A 20,841-nucleotide genomic window follows, 5' to 3' on the forward strand; every position below is an offset into this window, starting at 1 on the left:
CCAACCAACAGAGCCACCTTTCAAACCGTCAGACTGTAATCTCACAGCAGTAGAATGGAAGACTAGTATGTTATGGTTGCAACGTCTTTCTTGTGGGTTCTCCTTTTCATTTAGCTTCTAAAGCTTTTTCTGGATGTTCAAATACTCTCTTTTTTGAATATGCAGTGCCAGATGATTCCTCTGAATGGTGTAAGTAATGTGGCGCTTTTAAAACATGCTTTATTTGTTTGAGCATTCCCACATTGACACAACCAATAGCTTTAGTTTGTGGCGGGATTATCTGTTTGGCCCACCAATGACAGACAAGGGAAGCCTGTTTGAAAACAATCACTATTTTTGTGCTTTTGCACTAGCTTGCACTAATTGTGTTGGATAAAAGAAACTTTGGAAGGAATTGTTCACCCAAAAATTTGCATTCTGCTATTATTTACTCAACTATTTCTAAAATGATGCTCTTTACTTCACATTGAAAGCTATAGTCACCAGGGTCTGTTAAGATCCGAATATAAATAAAAGCTCCTTAAAATCTAAGTCATTTATTTGAGGGAAAAAAGCTGAAATTGAATTATTATTTTTTTTCATATGATAATCTTCCCTCAACTGCATTTTAAAAGTCATGCATGTTTTTGTTTATTTCGATATGGCTGGTCAAAAATGATCACACCAGATTTTACGTCAAAGACCCCAAATGTAATTTGTTCTCATGTGTCTCATAGCCAATCAACTTTCCCCCATTGCCCGCCAGTCCTTTTTACCAGGTTTGTAGTAAGTTTTAATGTAGTAAGACAGTGATATTAAAAGACCAAATTCAAAATACACCTTATTGATGTTGCATACTTTGTACAGGCAAGCAAATTAACACTGAATATTACTGCAACATGAGGTTGATTCCCTTCGAAAACCATTATAAAGAAAACGCGTTGCGTTCATATTCTTGGCTCATCTACTCGCCTATATAGTATGCATCATCAAAAAGGTGTAAACTGAATTAAATCTTTTAATATCACGGTACAGTAAGGTACATGTAAGGCACATTAAGGGTGGGTTGCACTAATAAGAATTCTTTAGCCTGGCGTCGGTTCATCCCGATCAGCCCTTTAATGCTAACGGTCTTTCTACAGGGTAAGAGGTGCAACACAACTCGGTTTAAAATAAAACCCGGATCGACAAATCCTTGATTAGCGTTAAACTTTGCTTAATTTAATCCTTATTAGTGCACCTATAAGTGTTTTTCACGTTTTCCCCACTGTTTTTAGTTATTGAAATACTGCAGCAGGTGCTGTAGATGGATCACAAGTGCCCAAAACTTGCATCTTGTTCACATTTTTGTTTTTAAGATGGAAAATTACATTGGCATTACATTGTGAAAGTGCGGACTCGTAGGAAGACCATGAGGGTTTAGGGTGCCATTTGGAACAGGGCCAAAATGTGCAGGGCTGGGGTGCCTCCAGGACAGGTTTGAAAACCACTGCTCTATAGGGCACAGCTGATTGGTTCCTGCTTTATCAAAAGCCAATGAGCTTGCATGCTCAACCGTCAAATACTTTTCTAGCATTTGCCTTAGCAGTGCAGCGTGCTTTCAGAAACCCTCTATCTTCCCCAGCTCCACCTGTATAGATCTGCCACAGGTAATTCATGTACGCTATATTGTACAGCAGCAGCATATCTTACTTGCTCACAGCAGCATTTCGTGTGTGTATTGGCAGTAGAAAGTCCCGTACATGATCTGCTGCAGCAATAACCAACAGCAGCAGCAGCAGCGTAGCAGATCTATTTGGCCAAGACCAAACATATCTACATTGCATATCCATTACCATGCCAAACACTCAGAGAGTTGTCACGACGTAACTTAAATTTCACTCTGTTCCTCACACAAAGCTATGGTATGATAATGGTAATAATCAGAGGTACCCAAACTTTATTTTTATTAGGACTAATTTATTACTAATTTATTAGGAAGGGCCTAAACTTGATTAAGGGCCGTGGGCTGAAAGTAAATGTAACAATATATGTATAAAAAAAATCAAATTCAATTATATTCTCTACATTTAAATGCATAAATAAAAAATAAAAAAGGTAAAGCAAAATGATCAATTATTAATGAGGATATGCTTGGCACCCCCCCTACAGACACACACACACACACACACACACACACACACACACACACACACATGTTTGTTTTTGTGAAATGTGAGGACATTCCATAGGCGTAATGGTTTTTATACCGTACAAACCGTATTTTCTATCCCCTTACACTGCCCCTGCCCCTAAACCTAGCCCTCACAGGAGACTGTGCAGTTCACTTTCTGTGAAAAAAAACTTGTACTGTGTGATTTATAAGCATTTTGAAAAGTGAGGACATGGGGAACGTCCTCATATTTCACCCTCTTTTTGTAATACCTATGTCATACCCATGTCATTATACACATTTGTGTCCTGATATTTCACGAAAACATGCCCACACACACACACACACACACACACACACACACACACACACACACACACACACACACACACACACACACACACACACACACACACACACACACACACACTGCCCTCCTGTGATATTGCATAGAAGGGGCCAAATCAATAGTCAATGCAGTCCAACTTTGGTAATAGTAACACTATAGTGCAATAGTCTTGTGGACTACTTTATTGTAAAATTTCATTAATTTCATTGCATTCATTTTTGGAGCACTACAGCACTTGGTGGTACTATTGAAGTTGAGTTAGGAAATATTTTTTGCTCTTTTTGTGTTGTTGTGGTTCTTTCTTACTCTGTGTTTTTTATTCATGCAGTATCTAAGGCTCCCAGGCCCAGAGAAGGTTTGACGCTCAGACCCCCTCCACCTCCACCCGTGCCAGGCCCAGTTGCAGCTGAAGTGAGAATCATGGAGGAGGAGAGACTGTGCCCACAGAGACCCGAAGCACAGCAAGAGCAGGATATTAACGAGACAGCCAGCAGTCCAGTCCACACACCTCACGTCAGCAGGCCAGGGTCTGCCGCGCTCAGGTCAGGAGAGGAGAGAGACTGTAGACTGTATATTTCTAATATTTGTTGTTTTATTTTTAAAATTGCCTTCATTTTGACAAATATTCCAGTAATGAGTCATATATTCAAATAATGAGTCAAGAAGGCATGTTAAAAATGCAGTGTGCACTCCTGTATAGCACACATTTTGGCAAAAGTAGTCATCCAACTGTTCCAAAAAATATGTATTCATGCTCAGTATTCATATTGCATGTTAATTTTTGTTAAAATGGTAGGTAACCATTGCAACCATATCCTATATGCAACAGTTGTTTTGTCTTGAGTACTATTGAGAAGGCCTTTAAATAATGTGTATATAGCAGTAATATTCATTTTTAGCATCGTTGTCCATTGTAAGATGATTTTAATTATAATACAGCGTGAATCGTCCTGTTATAAATATAGATTCCAATGCATTTTCTTCGCCTCCTTAATAAGAACTGAATCGAATTCCTGGCTACAAGAGGGAAGTAATTTACCCTGCAATACAGTGCAGTAATACTTTAATATTACCTTAAAGGTCAACTGTATGATTTGACTAATATCTCAAAGTAAATAAGTCACAGTAATATTCTTGAAAGTGGGAGACCGCATCCCTTGTGTATTTGATAATTGCATGTCAGAATGTGAATGTGATTCATTTTTTGTTGCCCGTTTGGGAGTCTAATATAAGAGCGCTTCTAATGAACTTTTGTCTTTTCTGAAGGCATGCTCATGAGGACCAGGGGAATTCCAAAGTTACCAGCGACTCCAAAAAGCAAGTGCCAGTACTGGATAAAGAGAAAAACATTGCCTTCCTCTTGAAAGAGCTGGATTCTCTTAGAGACCTCAATAAGAAGGTGAAGTCACACATTAAGAAGTTCATAAAGTCAACCACTGTGCCTAATTAGTCCTTCGCAAAGGCTGAATTTGAGTTAAAGGGGACATATAGGCTGCGTCCGAAACCTGGAAAATGCTGCCTTTAGGGGACACATTTCAAGGCAGGAAGGCACCAAGGCACGTCCGAATCTAATGGTAGCTTCACTTGCTGTCTCCTGAGATACCTTCATCTGATCGATTTTTGAAGGCAGTATATTTGTATTCTTCGCTGCCTTTCATATCCCGCAATCCTGTGCGTTCCATTCTGTGACAGTTGAGCTGGGAAAAAAAGATGGCGTCCGAAAGTTGCGTTTGCTGGTCAGTTTTTGTGTAAATGTACCTTTTTTTTACCAACATTTTCTACTTCTGATGTCATTTCTAACGAGAAATTACTAATGTAGTAATTAAATATTTGTTTAGTTCTCACCAAAGCTGTCTCTATTTTGCGGTAGATCATTAAGCGGTTACAATGCCCAAGAAGTGTGTCCGAAATCAGTTTCGTGAGGTGTCTTCATGCACAAATGCAGCCTTACAAGCCATTGTCTGATAAGGCAGCGAGGCAAGGTTTTCGGACGCAGCCATAATCTCTGGTGTCCCCAGAATGTGTCTGTGACGTTTCAGCTCGAAATACCCCCAGCTCATTTATTATGACTTAATATGATATAACTATCAAATTTGCCCCTATTTGGGTGTGAGCAGAAACACAGCATTTTTGTGTGTCCCTTTAAATGCAAATAAGCTGCTTCTCCCCGCCCCCCTTCAAGAAGAAGGTGGATCCTTTACACATGCTTCAGATACTCCGTCAAAAACAAAATAGGCGAATATCACTCAGCCAAAATGTTGTGGAGTGCAGCCTTACATGTTTGAACCAGAGTCAGACAAAGATGGAGAGACTCAGAAAGAGGTTGCAAATTTTAGACTGCACTGAATGGTTGGTGGAAACATTTATGTAACGTTGTGGTGTTATGTTGATTCAACTCATCGACTAGCATGTACTGTCATGTTAATACATAAATTGTTAATCTATAAATTGTTGTATAGGTGCTCATGTGGGAACGTAAAAAGCCAGTCACCTGACTATACAATGCATAATAAATGTGCGTTTATGAATTACGCAGATGGTGAGTGTTTTCGGGATAAAACCGACGAGTCGACATAGTCTCTGACTGTATTCACAAAGACTAGAGCTATGGTAACGTTAGTAAGCCATATTAGCCATACAGCATTCTAGAAAGCTCATTCAAAAAGGAAATTTGCAAACATTGACAAAATATAAAGTGTCATCCTTACAACATGGGCGGGGTTCATTTTCCTGTTATCAACTGTAAAGCTGCTTTGAAACAATCTGTATTGTATAAAACGCTATTTATTTATTTATTTATTTATTTAAGGATAGCCCCTTGAGATGATCCATCTCTTTTTCGAGGGGGTCCTGCTATATAAATTAAGGTGACTTGACTAGATTTTTAAAACTCTGAAAATGTCAACATATTTTGTCTATTAATTTCAATCAGAAATTGGAATCGGAAATTTCAGTCAGATTGGAAACTCCATCAGACGGGATCATGCTATTAGTTTTCAGGTTTGCCCTTTTCTCTTCATGCACACAGGCTGGGCTTAGATAGCCTGGTTCCGCCCTCCTACGTACTTCTGCTCAATTTTCATTTTCCTTCAGTACTCCGTCTGGAACTGCTGTATAGTCTTAGGTTCCCATTCAGTCGGTCACGTTCGACGTACGTCGGACGTACCGACGAATTGGGATCACTTCAGGGAGCCCCTATCAGCTTCGAGATATAGAGAACAGGCCAATGGGCCATTGGCGTGCGAGATTTGCATCTCGCGCTCCGCCCCGCGCCGCGGGTATAAACAGGAAGCGAGAGCGAATGCACGCTGTCATTCACTTCGGAGCCGAACGGCGTTGATGAAGCAAGACTGCTTTTCTAAAAGAGAGCCTATCTGCAAGAGAGATGCTCCAGAGAACGAAAAGGACGCTCTGTGTTGGCGAAAAGGCACAATCAGCGCGACCGCATGTTCACCGCTGCATCAGCATAACAAACTGCTGTTCTCACAGCAACTGTCGGTTTGGTGAGGGCGTTTGTTTCAGTGAGTGCACCACAGGACTGCACTTACCACCTGTGTGTTGCCGTGGTCTTCCCCTGGGTGCTTCAGCACTGTTTAAAGAGCGTTTCCTCACAAAAGAGCAACACGGGTGTGACACTGTGTCTTTTTCAAGACGTCATTCCACTCGTGCGTTTCTGGATGCGGTTGTTTCCTGTCCTGACGGCCACGATCCCTCTCGCATAAACATGTTGAGACTGTGTCGTGGGTGATCCATGTTCTCCCAGGGGAACGGGATCACGTCGACGCGCTGGTCATCTCACCTTCCGCGTGAGGGTTTGAGTGTTCAGCGCGCTGTGTGCCGTCTGGCTGCCGGGTGACAGCGCGGGTTGCCACGGCAACTCTGCGCGCGTCACTCGGCGCCTCCGGTGCCGTCTCACGGCCACGCCCACTGTCTCACGTGTCTGCTGGTAGCTTACAGATGGGATTGCTGGTCCTTGAAAGGGGACCTAGCATTTCATTTGGGGTTCTAGCAGAGGACAGATGTCAATCGCTGCATCGGAGAGAGGGCTGTTATGTGTTGAAAATGAAGATGATGCTGAGATTCCCACCGTAATAGTGGGCGCTCGTGCTGAATCAGATTCATACTTGACAGCCATGCTTTCCCGGATGGCTGAGGCATAGTGCAACGCGTAAATCGCCTTGCCTGCCCCTTGCCTTTTTTCGGATGTGCATTGGAAGGCTTTGGCATTGTGGAACTATTGGTGCCAAAATATGGAACACCAATAGGGCCATAATCTGTATAAAGTTTTCCTCTCTCTCACTACCCTCATCGGTGGGGTGGCAGTGCCACTGGCAGGCCACCTCCGCCCTGCTTAGTGCACGAGGGTAGTTCTGAGCTGAGGTTGAGCTGCGCACAGCGCTGGCCCTTGGCTAGACGATGTCCACCCTGGTCCAGAAACACAATTGACCCGGATTTGGTCTGGAACTGTTCTTCCCCGGAGGAGGGCCGGGTGGAAAACCATTAGTAATTCTGTTCCGCCACTGATGTTAAAAACAGCCAGTGGTACCCAAAAAAAAAAAAAAAGAGCAGTTCCAATACCTCTGGGTCTCGGCAGCGTGTGACGCTACAGAGCCTCGCCGCTTTCATTCCCCTCCCCACAAGAGGGCGAGAATGGCAGTGTGTGACGCTACAAAGCCTCGCCACTCTCATTCCCCTCTTCTCAGCGGTGCGTGGACAACAGTGCGCGACGCTATGCCTCGCCACTCTTGTTCCCCACTGAGGAAGGAGGTGAGGCAGACCGTGCGCAACGCCACAAAGCCTTGCCACGCTCAGCCCCTCCTTCATTTATGAGCGTGCTCGGCGGTGGTCGACGCTACCATGCCTCGCCACCCTCAGACGCCTCTCCCTTCGCCAGCAGGGGGCGCCGGCTGTGGGAACGCACTCAAGCGGCCTCCCCACACTCGCACGCCCCTTCCGCGGACGCAGGTAAGTGTTGCACAGCACACTCAGATCCCACTTCGGGCCACTCCCTAAGTTTGGGGGCGTTCACTTCCCAGTAGCGAAGGAGAACGCCCCCGTGCTCCGGGCGGAGATCGCAGTCCTACTGGCGAAGGACGCGATGGAGCCGGTCCCTCCAGCCGATATGAGGTCCGGGTTCTACAGCCCGTACTTCATTGTACCCAAGAAAGGCGGCGGGTTATGGCCGGTCTTGGACCTGCGATTCTTGAACCGGTCCCTTCACAGGCTGCCGTTCAGAATGCTAACGCAGAAGCACATCTTAAGGTGCGTCCGTCCCCAAGATTGGTTTGCAGCGATCGACCTGAAGGACGCGTACTTTCATTCTCGTTTCCCCTCGACCGGCCCTTTCTGCGCTTCGCGTTCGAGGGACGGGCATGTCAGTACCGCGTCTTGCCCTTCGGCCTGTCCCTGTCGCCCGCGTCTTTACGAAGGTTGCGGAGGTGGCCATTGCCCCCATGAGAGAGCATGGTGTTCGCATTCTCAACTACCTCGACGACTGGCTGATCCTTGCCCAGTCGTGAGAGCAGTTGTGCGAACACAGGGACAAGGTGCTCAGTCACCTCAGCCAGTTGGGACTTCGGGTCAACTGGGAGAAGAGCAAACTCTGTCCCACACAGAGGATCTCTTTTCTCGGTATGGAGATAGACTCGGTCGCCATGACAGCGCGCCTCACCGAGGAGCGCGTCCAGTCAGTGTTGAACTGTTTGAATTCGTTCAAAGGCAGGACAGCGGTACCACTGAAACATTTTCAGAGGCTCCTGGGGCATATGGCATCCGCAGCCGCAGTAACGCCGCTCGGATTGCTTCATATGAGACCGCTTCAACGCTGGCTACACGATCGAGTCCCGAGATGGGCGTGGCACAGCGGTTCCCTCCGTGTCCAAGTGACTCCGAAGTGCCGCCAAACCTTCGGCCCATGGTCGGACCCTTTGTTTCTACGGGCGGGAGTTCCCCTAGAACAAGTGTCCAGGCACTCCGTCCCATGCCTCATCCACGGGTTGGGGTGCCACGTACAACGGGCTTGCAGTTTCGGGTCTGTGGACGGGGCCTCAACTGCAATGGCATATCAATTGCCTCGAGTTGTTAGCAGTTCGTCTTGCACTCAGCCGCTTCAAAGTTCCGCTCAGAGGCAAGCACGTTCTGGTCCGTACGGACAACACTGCGACCGTTGCGTACGTCAAAAAACAGGGTGGTCTACGCTCTCGTCGCATATCACAACTCGCCCGCCATCTCCCCTTATGGAGTCAGAAGCATCTGAGGTCGCTTCGTGCCATTCACATTCCGGGCCTGCTCAATCGTGCAGCCGACGAGCTGTCACGTCAGCCGGTGCTTCCGGGAGAATGGCGACTCCATCCCCAGGCGATCCAGCTAATCTGGAGTCGTTTCGGGGCCGCACAGGTAGACCTGTTTGCCTCCCCAGAGACGACCCACCGTCAGTGGTTTTATTCCTTGACCGAGGGAACCCTCGGGTCGGATGCCCTGGCCCACAGCTGGCCCCGGGAAGAACGCAAGTATGCGTTTCCCCCAGTGAGCCTTCTTGCGCAGACACTGTGCAAAGTCAGGGAGGACGAGGAGCAAGTCCTGTTGGTCGCTCTATATTGGCCCAACCGGACTTGGTTCCCGGAACTAGTGCTCCTTGCGACAGCACCTCCCTGGCCCATTCCTCTGAGGAAGGACCTCCTGACTCAGAGACGGGGCACCCTATGGCACCTATGTCCAGACCTCTGGAAATTCCATGTCTGGTCCCTGGACGGGACGCAGAGGTTCTAGGTGACCTACCGCAAGCGGTAGTTGACACCATCACTTCCGCTAGAGCCCCCTCTACGAGGCGCCTCTATGCGTTGAAGTGGAACCTGTTCGTCGATTGGTGCTCTTCTCGCCGAGAAGACCCCCGAAGATGTTCGATCGGTTCTGTTCTTGCCTTTCTACAAGATGGGTTGGAGCGAAGGCTGTCTCCCTCCACCCTCAAAGTCTATGTTGCCGCTATTGCCGCTAATCATGAGCTAGTAGATGGAAAATCTCTAGGTAAGCACGATCTGGTCGACAGGTTCCTTAGGGGGGCGAGGAGGTTAAATCCGCCTCGTCCTCCCTCCATACCCTCTTGGGACTTAACTCTGGTGCTAACTGCACTACAGAGAGAACCCTTTGAGCCTCTGCAGTCAGCTGAGTTGAAAATTCTGTCGTTAAAGACAATACTCCTGACTGCGTTGGCCTCCATCAAGAGGGTAGGGAACCTGCAGGCATTTTCGGTTGACGAATCGTGCCTGGAATTCGGGCCCGGTAACTCTCATGTGATCATGAGACCCCGGCCTGGATATGTGCCCAAGGTTCCCACTACTCCCTTCCGGGACCAAGTGGTGAGCCTGCAAGCGCTGCCTTCGGAGGAGGCAGACCCAGCCCTAGCTTTTCTCTGTCCCGTCCGTGCTCTCCGGACTTACGTGGATAGAACGCAAAGCTTCAGGACCTCAGAGCAGCTCTTCGTCTGTTACGGAGGACAGCAGAAGGGAAAGGCTGTCTCCAAGCAGAGGATGGCCCACTGGATAGTGGATGCCATCGTCTTGGCTTATCAGTCCCAAGACGTGCCCTGCCCGCTCGGGTTAAGAGCCCACTCCACTAGGGGTGTTGCCTCTTCCTGGGTGCTGGCTCGTGGCGCCTCGCTGACAGATATTTGTAGAGCTGCGGGCTGGGCGACACCTAACACGTTCGCTAGATTCTATAGCCTCCGTGTAGAGCCGGTTTCTTCCTGTGTGCTCACTTCCCATAGTCAGTAACACCGAAGTGCCTGTTCTAGTGTCGACTTGCTGCGCCATTCCCTCCCCTATGGTAGACGGATGCGTGCGCTTATTCTGCTCCAGTCGAGTTCCCCGGATCGGCGAACCCTGTTGAGTCCTCCGCAACCCGCGGCAGTCGGACGTGGCGGAGCGTTCGACGCCAGGTCTAACACTCGTATGCATTGGTGGAACTTGTGTTAGGCTGGGTTCCATATGTAGTGACCCCCACGGCGGTCCCATATGTGTATTCTTCCACGGTACGGCTCCCTATGGTGAGCCCGTGTCTTTCCCTCGGCAGAGTCTCCTCTGCCGTCCCAGGTACGTGTTGTCCCCCTCCACGAATTGGCCGGGGCCACCCCTGGGACTTCCGTATGTTGTGCTGCCCACGGCCAGCCCATACGTGTATTCTCCACATGTTAACTCCCTCTGGGCATGATGTGGCTTCCGCAGCTGCCTTCACAGGCACGCTTTCCCAGCGTTATCCAATACAGTCAGCTGAGTGGGTCTTGCGGAACAGCAGCTTGGACTCTCCCTGCGTGAACTTTCCCGCCCGCATCAGATCGGGGTCTGAGGGGCTCATCGCTGGGCGCTGGAAGTGGTAGTAACTGTGGCGTTTTCCATAGGGGATCCCAATTCGTCGGTACGTCCGACGTACGTCGAACGTGACCGACTGAATGGGAACGTCTCTGTTACGTATGGTAACCCTCGTTCCCTGAAGGAGGGAACGGAGACGTACGTCCCGTCGCCACAGTTGCTGTACCATCACTGCAGGTTGAGCCACTAAGTTCGGCTCCTCAGTGAAAAACAGCGTGCATTCGCTCTCGCTTCCTGTTTATACCCGCGGCGCGGGGCGGAGCGCGAGATGCAAATCTCGCACGCCAATGGCCCATTGGCCTGTTCTCTATATCTCGAAGCCGATAGGGGCTCCCTGAAGTGATCCCAATTCGTCGGTACGTCCGACGTACGTCTCCGTTCCCTCCTTCAGGGAACGAGGGTTACCATACGTAACCGAGACGTTTTCTCCGAACAAATTTTTACCGGTCCAATCAGCGAACAGAGGGAGTGACTGAGAACGATGATGTCGTGCGCTAGTTTGAGTTGTAGTTCAATAATGGCGGCGGAGAAAAGATGCGAGCAAAGCCATTCATTCCGTTGTGGCACCGCTGCCGAATATCCAGAAGTTAAAGCCGGAGCAAGAACTATCTTTGCAGAGTTTTTTTGGTGGCCATGATGTGTTTGATTTTCCAGCTCGCTCCGTTAGTGGTGAAGGAGTTGGCTGAGGCCCCGGAAATTGTTTTGCATGTGGTCGGAAGGTATTGTCATCATTTACAGGTGCTAGTCAGTGATTTTATTGCCGTCTGTCTCCCACCACCCGCGTAAAAATCCCAGGCCAAATTACCTACTGCTTTTGACAAACACCAAGGTCATGTGGTAATTTAAGTTTTCAAGAATATATCACTTCAAAATTCACTGTTTATATCCTTTTTGACCACTGCAGAGCACCGTACGGCTGCGCTTTGCTGTAATTTGGATGCATTTCTAGACTTGTATTTCTTTAAATGCTGGCAAGTATTTTCAAGAGAAATATATTTCATCACGCTCAAAAAATAAAAGGAAGAAAAGCACGTAAACATTTGAATTGGGCCGTTATTTACGGCTGCATTTATTCTTATCATACCAAGCATATGATATTTTATTTGCAGCATACAGTCATGTTACGGACCACATGAGCAGCGCGTTCCCCATCACAAAACTCTCCACCGTGAATAAATCACAATCCGAATGCACAAGGTTTTATCACTGCGGTGGCTGCACATTTATTTTTACGGACTTCCGTGTGAGAAATAAAGGCGAACGGCGCATGACATACGTCAAGACCAACGTTAGCGATTGGTTATGGCTGATCCAGAGTGGCTCTAGGCAGATCCAATAGTTTTAAACTTCAACAGAGAACCCGCCTTCAAGGAAGTTAACGCTTGTCAATGGAGAGTGGCCAGACTCTCTGTAAAAATGAAATGTACGAGAGTCTGGTAGGACCAGGCTAGGGCTTAGATACACGTCTTAACTAATTTTTCTAAAATTACTTCAGATGTGCCTTTCCTAGTAGCTCTGCTTAAGTTAGCAAACATTGACATCCTTCTGAAGTTCACACTCAATCAGTCGTATTATTATTTAATGGCATTAATGCCCTAACAATACATCCTATATTAACTAACTATATTTAGGTAGGTAGGTAGCTAGCGGTTGTTAGCTAATTTTGCCAAGTCAACCGGAATTGGATTGAAAACTCAATGCTGTGCTGATTGCCATGATTTCTGTTTTCATGGTTTTCAGGATTGTGCGTAGTGCAATACTTGAAAAAAGGAAGTGTTTAATGATCAAATTCATTGACCAAAGTTAGTGCTTACTTCTATGTGATGACAGGATTTGATTTTATCCATCAGAAATTGATTGCATCGTAAAAAGTCGTAGCTATACACTGATCTGGAATAACATAATTACAGGTGAAGTGAATAACACTGATAATCTCTTCATCACGGCACCTGTTAGTGGGTGGGATATATTAGCCAGCAAGTGAACATTTTGTCCTTAAAGTTGATGTGTTAGAAGCAGGAAAAATGGGCAAGCGTAAGGATTTGAGCGAGTTTGACAACTGGGTCAGAGCATCTCCAAAACTGCAGCACTTGTGGGATGTTCCCGGTCTACAGTGGTCAGTGTCTATCAAAAGTGCTCCAAGGAAGGAACAGTGGTGAACCGGCGACAGGCTCGTTGATGCATGTGGGGAGTGAAGGCTGGCCCGTGTGGTCCAATCAAACAGACGGAGCTACTTTAGCTCAAATTGTTTAAGAAGTTAATACTGATTCTGATAGAAGGGTGTCAGAATACACAGTGCATCGCAGTTTGTTGCGTATGGGGACGCATAGCCGCAGACCAGTCAGGGTGCCCATGTTGATCTCTGTCCAAAAAGTGCCAGCAGTGGGCATGTGAGCATCAGAACTGGACCACGGAGCAATGGAAGAAGGTGGCCTGGTCTGATGAATCACGTTTTCTCTACATCGCTTACCTGGGGAACACATGGCACCAGGATGCACTATGGGAAGAAGGCAAGCCAGCAGAGGCAGTGTGATACTTTGGGCAATGTTCTCCTGGGAAACCTTGGGTCCTGCTACTTTGACGCATACCACCTACCTAAGCATTGTTGCAGACCATGTACACCCTTTCATGGAAACGGTATGCCCTAGTGGCTGTGGCCTCTTTCATCAGGATAATGTGCTCCACCACAAAGCAAGAATGGTTCAGGAATGGTTTGAGGAGCAAAACAACGAGTTTGAGGTGTTGACTTGGCCTCCAAATTCCCCAGATCTCAATCCAATCGAGCATCTGTGGATGTGCTGAACTAACAAGTCCGATCCATGGAGACCCCACCTCTCAACTTACAGGACTTGATCTTGGCTAAGATCTTGGTGCCAGATACCACAGCACACCTTCGGGGGTCTAGTGGAGTCCATTCCTCAACAGGGTCAGGGCTGTTTTGGCAGCAAAAGGGGGACCAACACAATATGGTCATAATGTTATGCCTGATCATCCCATGGCTGGAGGGAATAGTCTGATAGCTAAGAGGGCAGAAGACCTATAGTAAACTGCATTTCACTCTGCTTTTATATTCTTGCTGCATCATTGTCCATCAGGAATAGGACTAGAGCCTTGAGATTTTACTAGTGTCAGTAGCATATCTGCACCCATCTGGAGTTTGAGGGGCCGGAGAGGGGGGGAGACCCTCTGTAACGACTGTAATTGATGTCCCTGGTTTGCAAGTAGTTGTGACTCCTGACAGAGGGGCAGGAACATGTCCCAAGAGTGTGTTTTTGCTGGCAGTGATCTGAGAGAGCCCTTTGAGGACTCTGGCCTAACCCCATCATGTTTTCAAAGTCCGGGAGGACAAAAACAATCAGGGTGAAAATATTTAAGACAGGAGGTTAAATCTATCATTCAGATGCTCATAAAATATCACTCACCAGTCCAGATTTACAGCCAAGACGCAACAGTTCCTCTTTTTTATATAAGAAATCCTGAATTCTATTAAGTAGTGGTACAAATACAAACGTTTTACGGTGGTTAGGAAGTTGTGGTTGACTGATATGAGCTTTTCGATACATGCTGGGTGGCCAATGGGTGAAACAATATATACAGTATGTAGTGCATCAGGAAAGTATTCACAGCGCTTCACTTTTTCCACATTTTGTTATGTTACAGCCTTATTCCAAAATTGATTAAATTCATAATTTTTTTTTCCTCAATTCTACAAACAATACCCGTAAGGACAACGTGAAAGACGTTTGTTGGAAATCTTTGCAAATGTATTCAAAGTATTCACAGCCTTTGCCATGACACTCAAAATTAAGCTCAGGTGCATCCTGTTTCCATTGATCATCCTTGAGATGTTTCTACAACTCGATTGGAGTCCACCAGTGGTAAATTCAGTTGATTGGACATGATTTGGAAAGGCACACACCTGTCTATATAAGGTCCCACAGTTAACAGTGCATCAGAGCACAAACCAAGCCATGAAGTCCAAGGAGTTGTATGTAGACCTCCGAGACAGATCTGGGGAAGGGTACAGAAAAATGTCTGCTGCATTGAAGGTCCCAATGAGCACAGTGGCCTTCATCATCCTTAAATGGAAGACGTTTGGACCACCAGGACTCTTCATAGAGCAAATATTTTGCTCTTCTTTTAAACTTTGTATTCATCAAAGACTCCTGATTTTATTTTCGTTCCACAAAAAATATTAAGCAGCACAACTGTATTCAGCATTGATAATAATAATAACAACAATAATGTTTCTTGAGCAGCAAATCATCATATTAGAATGATTTCTGACGGATCATGTGACACTGAAGGTGTAATGATGCTGAAAATTCAGCTTATAAGCGTATTACTAATTATTAAACTGTAATAATGGTTCATGATATTACTATTTTTACTTTGTGTTTGGTGAGCAAAAACATTAACAAATAACTTATCTATCCCAAACTTTTGAACAGTAGTGTATGTTCAACATATGCTTACTATTAACTAGTTGCTTATTAGTATGCATATTACTAGGATATCGGCTGTTTATTAGTATGAAGCACATATTAATACCATATTCTACGTTCCTTAATCCTACCCCATACCTAAACTTAACCACTATCTTACTAACTATTAATAAGCTGTAATTAGGACTTTATTGAGGTAAAAGTAGTTGAATTGGACCCTAATCTAAAGTGTGACCACAGTTTTTGGTAGACACAAACAAAACTAAAATTTCTGTTTACCTGCTAAGTAAGCAGGTACGTTGTTTGCTTATTTATTTGTGTCGACTTCATCAGTGTGACCAGGCTAAACTCACACACAAGTTGAACTCAGTTGAACAGTGATCCTGGTTTTGTGTGTATCTGTAGCTCCAGGACAAGTTGGCGCTGAAGGAGAAAGAGTTGGAAACCAAGCTACTGGACTCTCAGCTACAGGAGACCGAGCTGGAGGCACGAGCCAGCGAGAGAGCAGCAGGTAGGGTGAAGAGATGGATGGATGAACGCTTGTTTAGTATGGCAGAATGTACCTTTATACGCTTCAGACAATCGACCCGTTTTAATGTGAGGGCTAACATTACATAGATCTCTCAATGTAAACGTCTGACCGTCCAACACAGTCGAAAGATCAACACTTTTAATGAATTAGTTAGTACATGTCAGGAGAACCCGAGAAAAGCACACTTTGACATTTGTAAACATAAACCAATATGTCTAACATAAAGCGCCCTCATCAGGAGTGATCATTGCTCTGTCTAACTGATTATTTTGTCAATGAAATCTACACGCTCCCTCACCTTTGCTGAACAAATATTTAAATTTAGCCGATGTTCACTTTTCGTTTTAACTAGCTAAAAAGCGCCATTTCACAGTTTGTTAATTAAACGGAAATACTTGACACGTGACATATATGACACAATTAGGCAGCCAAATCGTTCATTTAATAAAGCGATGATAATGCATGTATTCACCGCCCTCATTTCAATATGATTTGTATGGTTCGGGTTGGAGATGTTTAATCAGCAAATTCTAGCAATATTGATTTGCTTTGTGAACTTTGTAGTGGCTTAGTGTGGGAATGACTGTTTATCGTGCAGGAAAGAATTGATGTGATTTGATGGATAACAGTGCCGTTTTCGGATTAGAGATGGTGCCAGGGACCGTTTGGTAATGCCAGAACCCTGTGGATTTTACCAAATTGTCTCCTCGATTCTTAAAATTGGTGCAGATCAGGTTTGATTAAACCGCTCTTAGTTGGAGACTACTTTGCTTAGTTTTTCATTCGTTTGTTCATTCCTTCAATTATTAATTTCTTTGTACCTTCATTCTTTGTTCGTTTGTTATTTTGTTCATCCGTTTTAATGAATTCATTCCTTTGTTCGTCCATTTAGTTATTTATATTGGCAATATTGCTTTGAAAATTGGCTTGTGGATCATTTAGTTTGTTAGTTTATTTCATTTATGTTACTTGCTTATTTATTCATTCATTCATTTCTTCATGTTTGTTTGTTCATCCGTTCATTCAGTCAGTCAGTAATGTCTATTTGCTAGTGGTCTTTGTTCATAATAAAGCTTTGGAAATGCTCATGGATCATTTTGCTCATTCGTTTGCATTCATTCATTCATTCATTCATTTGTGTGTTCATTCATTCAGTGTGTGTTCATTTATTCATTCATTCAGAGTGTGTGTTCATTCATTCATTCATTCATTGTGTGTTCATTCATTCATTCATTCATTGTGTGTTCATTCGTTGTGTGTTCATTCATTCATTCATTCATTCATTCATTCATTCATTCATTCATTCATTCATTCATTCATTCATTCATTGTGTATTCATTCATTCATTCATTCATTCATTCATTCATTCATTCATTCATTCATTCATTCATTGTTTGTTCATACATCCATTCATTCATTCATTCATTCAGTGGGTGTTTCTCAAACGGAAGGCTGCATCCTACCGAGACTGCATCCTTCCTAGTCCAGTCCTTCTGAGGCTTGTAGGCTAGTGTCCTCCTCAGCAATTAAATGGTAGAATGAAACGGTCTAGTAAGTGCGCATGGCTACATCACGCACGTTCCTTATTGTCAGTTTAGTGTTAGTGATTCATTTACAGCAAAACAAAAGATAACATCTATGCTTTCATGTCCGAAAACATTATTTTTGTCTTACATTTCATAATAAACTCAGCTCAGTACCAACTCATTTTCCGGATACATCCGATGTATCCTACACAAAATGAAGGCTGCCTTCCAAGGATCCTTCAAATTGAGATGGCCTTCGGTGACGCTTGATGACGTGGCAGCCAGAGATATGCAGCCTTCATAGGATGAAGCCTCCCATTTGAGAAACACCCATTGAGTGTTCGTTCATTCATTCATTCATTCATTCATTCATCAGTTCTTTTATTCAGTGTGTGTTCATTCATTAATTCATTAATTTATTTATTTAGTGTGTTCATTAATTAATTAATTCATTCATTTATTCAGTGTTCATTCATTCATTGTGTGTTCCTTTTAATAAAGAAACACAATGAATGAATGAATGAATGATGGAACACAATGAATGAATGAATGAATAATTTAATAAAGGAACACACAATGAATGAATGAACACGCAAATTAATTAATTAATTAACAAATGAATTAACAAATGAAGGAACACAGAATGAATGAATAATTTAATAAAGGAACACAATGAATGAATGAATAATTTAATAAAGGAACACAATTAATGAATGAATGAAGAAACACAATGAATGAATGAATAATTTAATAAAAGAACACCCAATGAATGAATGAACAAACAAATTAATGAATGAATTAACAAATGAAGGAACACAGAATGAATTAATAATTTAATAAAGGAACACACAATAAATGAATGAATGAACACACTGAATGAATGAATGAATGAATGAAGAAACACAATGAATGAATTAATAATTTAATAAAGGAACACAATGAATGAATGAATGAATGAATGAATGAATGAATTAACGAATGAAGGAACACGCAATAAATGAATGAATGAACACACTGAATGAATGAATGAATGAATTAATTAATTAATTAATGGAGGAACACACAAGGAATGAATGAATGAATGAATGAATAAATAAATGAATGAACGAACAAAGGAACACAATAAATGAATGAATAATTTAATCAATTATTCATTAATTGTGTTCTTTGATTCATTCATTCATTCATTCATTGTGTAATTCCTTCCTTCATTCATTCATTGGATGTGTGTGTGTGTTCCTTCATTCTTTCAGTCATTTATTAATTTCAGTTAATTATATTTGCTAGCAGTCTGTGTCTCTATTGTTGCTTGGAGATTCTATCGTCAGTATCCACTTGGACTTTTTAGGTCGTTCATCGTTTGTTCGTTCATATTTTTGTTAATTTGCTTGTTTGTTCGTTTATTAGTTCATTCATGCATTCACTAGGGGCCTTCATTTCCAATATTGTTTTGGAAATGCATACGTCAGCACGCCTGTGGACCTTCTGAGGCCTGCAGGTCAAACACAGTCATGTTTGTCCTCCTATATGAGGATATTTTTCTGATGGTTTCTGACATCCATGAGCTTGGTGTAATTGCTCACTGTTCCCGTACAATGTTGATAAACCAGAGTGTTTCCATGCTGAAATTTCATAAATAAAATGTCTCCACAGTCTCTATGAGCCTGGAACCCTGACTTCAGGGTGTTGTTGCTGTTTTTATTGCTCTGGGCACTCACACACACACACACACGTGCACACACACACACACACACGCACACACACAGACCTCCCCAGGGGAAACTGTCTTCTCAAAATAAGGCTCACTTAGAGTTATTAATACTTATGCCATAGTGTTTCAACTGCAATAACCTCTTTCCCGAGGAGCTTAGCCTTGTTATTGTGCAGCTGGAGCTCTGGAGTGCAATACCAGAATAATAACCCCCTCTCTCTCTCTCTCTCTCTCTCTCTCTCTCTCTCAGCGTTAGTCGAGGAAATCTATAAGGCTCAGAGGGAGAGAGACCAGGCTGTGATGGCCAGACTGCGTCTGGCTAACGAGGAGAGGGATGAAGCTTTACTTCGGGCCAAGAAGCTTCAGGAGGCGACACTGGAGTATGTGTTGTTCAAACCTCTTCCAAAACAGACCCTCAGTTCAGCCTGTCCAACTACATTCATGCTGCTCTAATCATTTCTGTTCTCTCAAAGGAGCTCCTCACATAATGAAAATCGATAATCTCGATTTGCAATTTTCACACAGTCAAGTGCCATCATGCTAAAATTAGGCTGATATCTTGCTGGGCCTTATTTATAAAACACTAGCAGAATTAATGTCTATGTAAATTGTTTGCAAAATGAGTCTTTTCACTTTGACTTGAATATTATTTATGTAAAAATGTTTTTTACAAACAATTTACACTGACATTTTTGTTATGGGAATGTGGCCCATTATTTGTAAAAAGTGGTGGCCATTTGGTGCTCATTAGGGCTGGTGATGTAGCTAAACTATATTTATTGACATATTTCTGTATTCCATATACACTCACCTAAAGGATTATTAGGAACACCATACTAATACTGTGTTTGACCCCCTTTCGCCTTCAAAACTGCTTTAATTCTACGTGGCATTGATTCAACAAGGTGCTGAAAGCATTCTTTAGAAATGTTGGCCCATATTGATAGGATAGCATCTTGCAGTTGATGGAGATTTGTGGGATGCACATCCAGGGCACGAAGCTCCCGTTCCACCACATCCCAAAGATGCTCTATTTGGTTGAGATCTGGTGACTGTGGGGGCCATTTTAGTACAGTGAACTCATTGTCATGTTCAAGAAACCAATTTGAAATGATTCGAGCTTTGTGACATGGTGCATTATCCTGCTGGAAGTAGCCATCAGAGGATGGGTACATGGTGGTCATAAAGGGATTGACATGGTCAGAAACAATGCTCAGGTAGGCCATGGCATTTAAACGATGCCCAATTGGCACTAAGGGGCCTAAAGGGTGCCAAGAAAACATCCCCCACACCATTACACCACCACCACCAGCCTGCACAGTGGTAACAAGGCATGATGGATCCATGTTCTCATTCTGTTTACGCCAAATTCTGACTCTACCATCTGAAGGTCTCAACAGAAATCGAGACTCATCAGATCAGGCAACATTTTTCCAGTCTTCAACTGTACAATTTTGGTGAGCTTGTGCAAATTGTAGCCTCTTTTTCCTATTTGTAGTGGAGATGAGTGGTACCCGGTGGGGTCTTCTGCTGTTGTAGCCCATCCGCCTCAAGTTTGTGCGTGTTGTGGCTTCACAAATGCTTTGCTGCATACCTCGGTTGTAACGAGTGGTTATTTCAGTCAAAGTTGCTCTTCTATCAGCTTGAATCAGTCGGCCCATTCTCCTCTGACCTCTAGCATCAACAAGGCATTTTCGCCCACAGGACTGCCGCATACTGGATGTTTTTCCCTTTTCACACCATTCTTTGTAAGCCCTAGAAATGGTTGTGCGTGAAAATCCCAG

The 20,841-nt window shown here is 44.1% G+C and overlaps 1 protein-coding gene across 2 annotated transcripts in view; it reads left to right on the forward strand.

Moving 5' to 3' along the window:
* The window catches only part of mipol1 (mirror-image polydactyly 1), a 146,341-nt gene that overhangs the window by 55,231 nt on the left and 70,269 nt on the right, over positions 1-20,841 (forward strand). For both annotated transcript variants that reach the window (XM_079832306.1, XM_079832307.1), the window contains exons 5-8: positions 2,809-3,022; positions 3,747-3,879; positions 15,694-15,799; positions 19,308-19,437. In XM_079832306.1, coding sequence (XP_079688432.1) covers positions 2,809-3,022; positions 3,747-3,879; positions 15,694-15,799; positions 19,308-19,437 — 583 coding nt within the window. The remainder of the gene's footprint in view (positions 1-2,808; positions 3,023-3,746; positions 3,880-15,693; positions 15,800-19,307; positions 19,438-20,841) is intronic.

This window comes from Gobio gobio (genome assembly GCF_949357685.1).
Source record: "Gobio gobio genome assembly, chromosome: 13".
NCBI classification, from domain to species: domain Eukaryota; kingdom Metazoa; phylum Chordata; class Actinopteri; order Cypriniformes; family Gobionidae; genus Gobio; species Gobio gobio.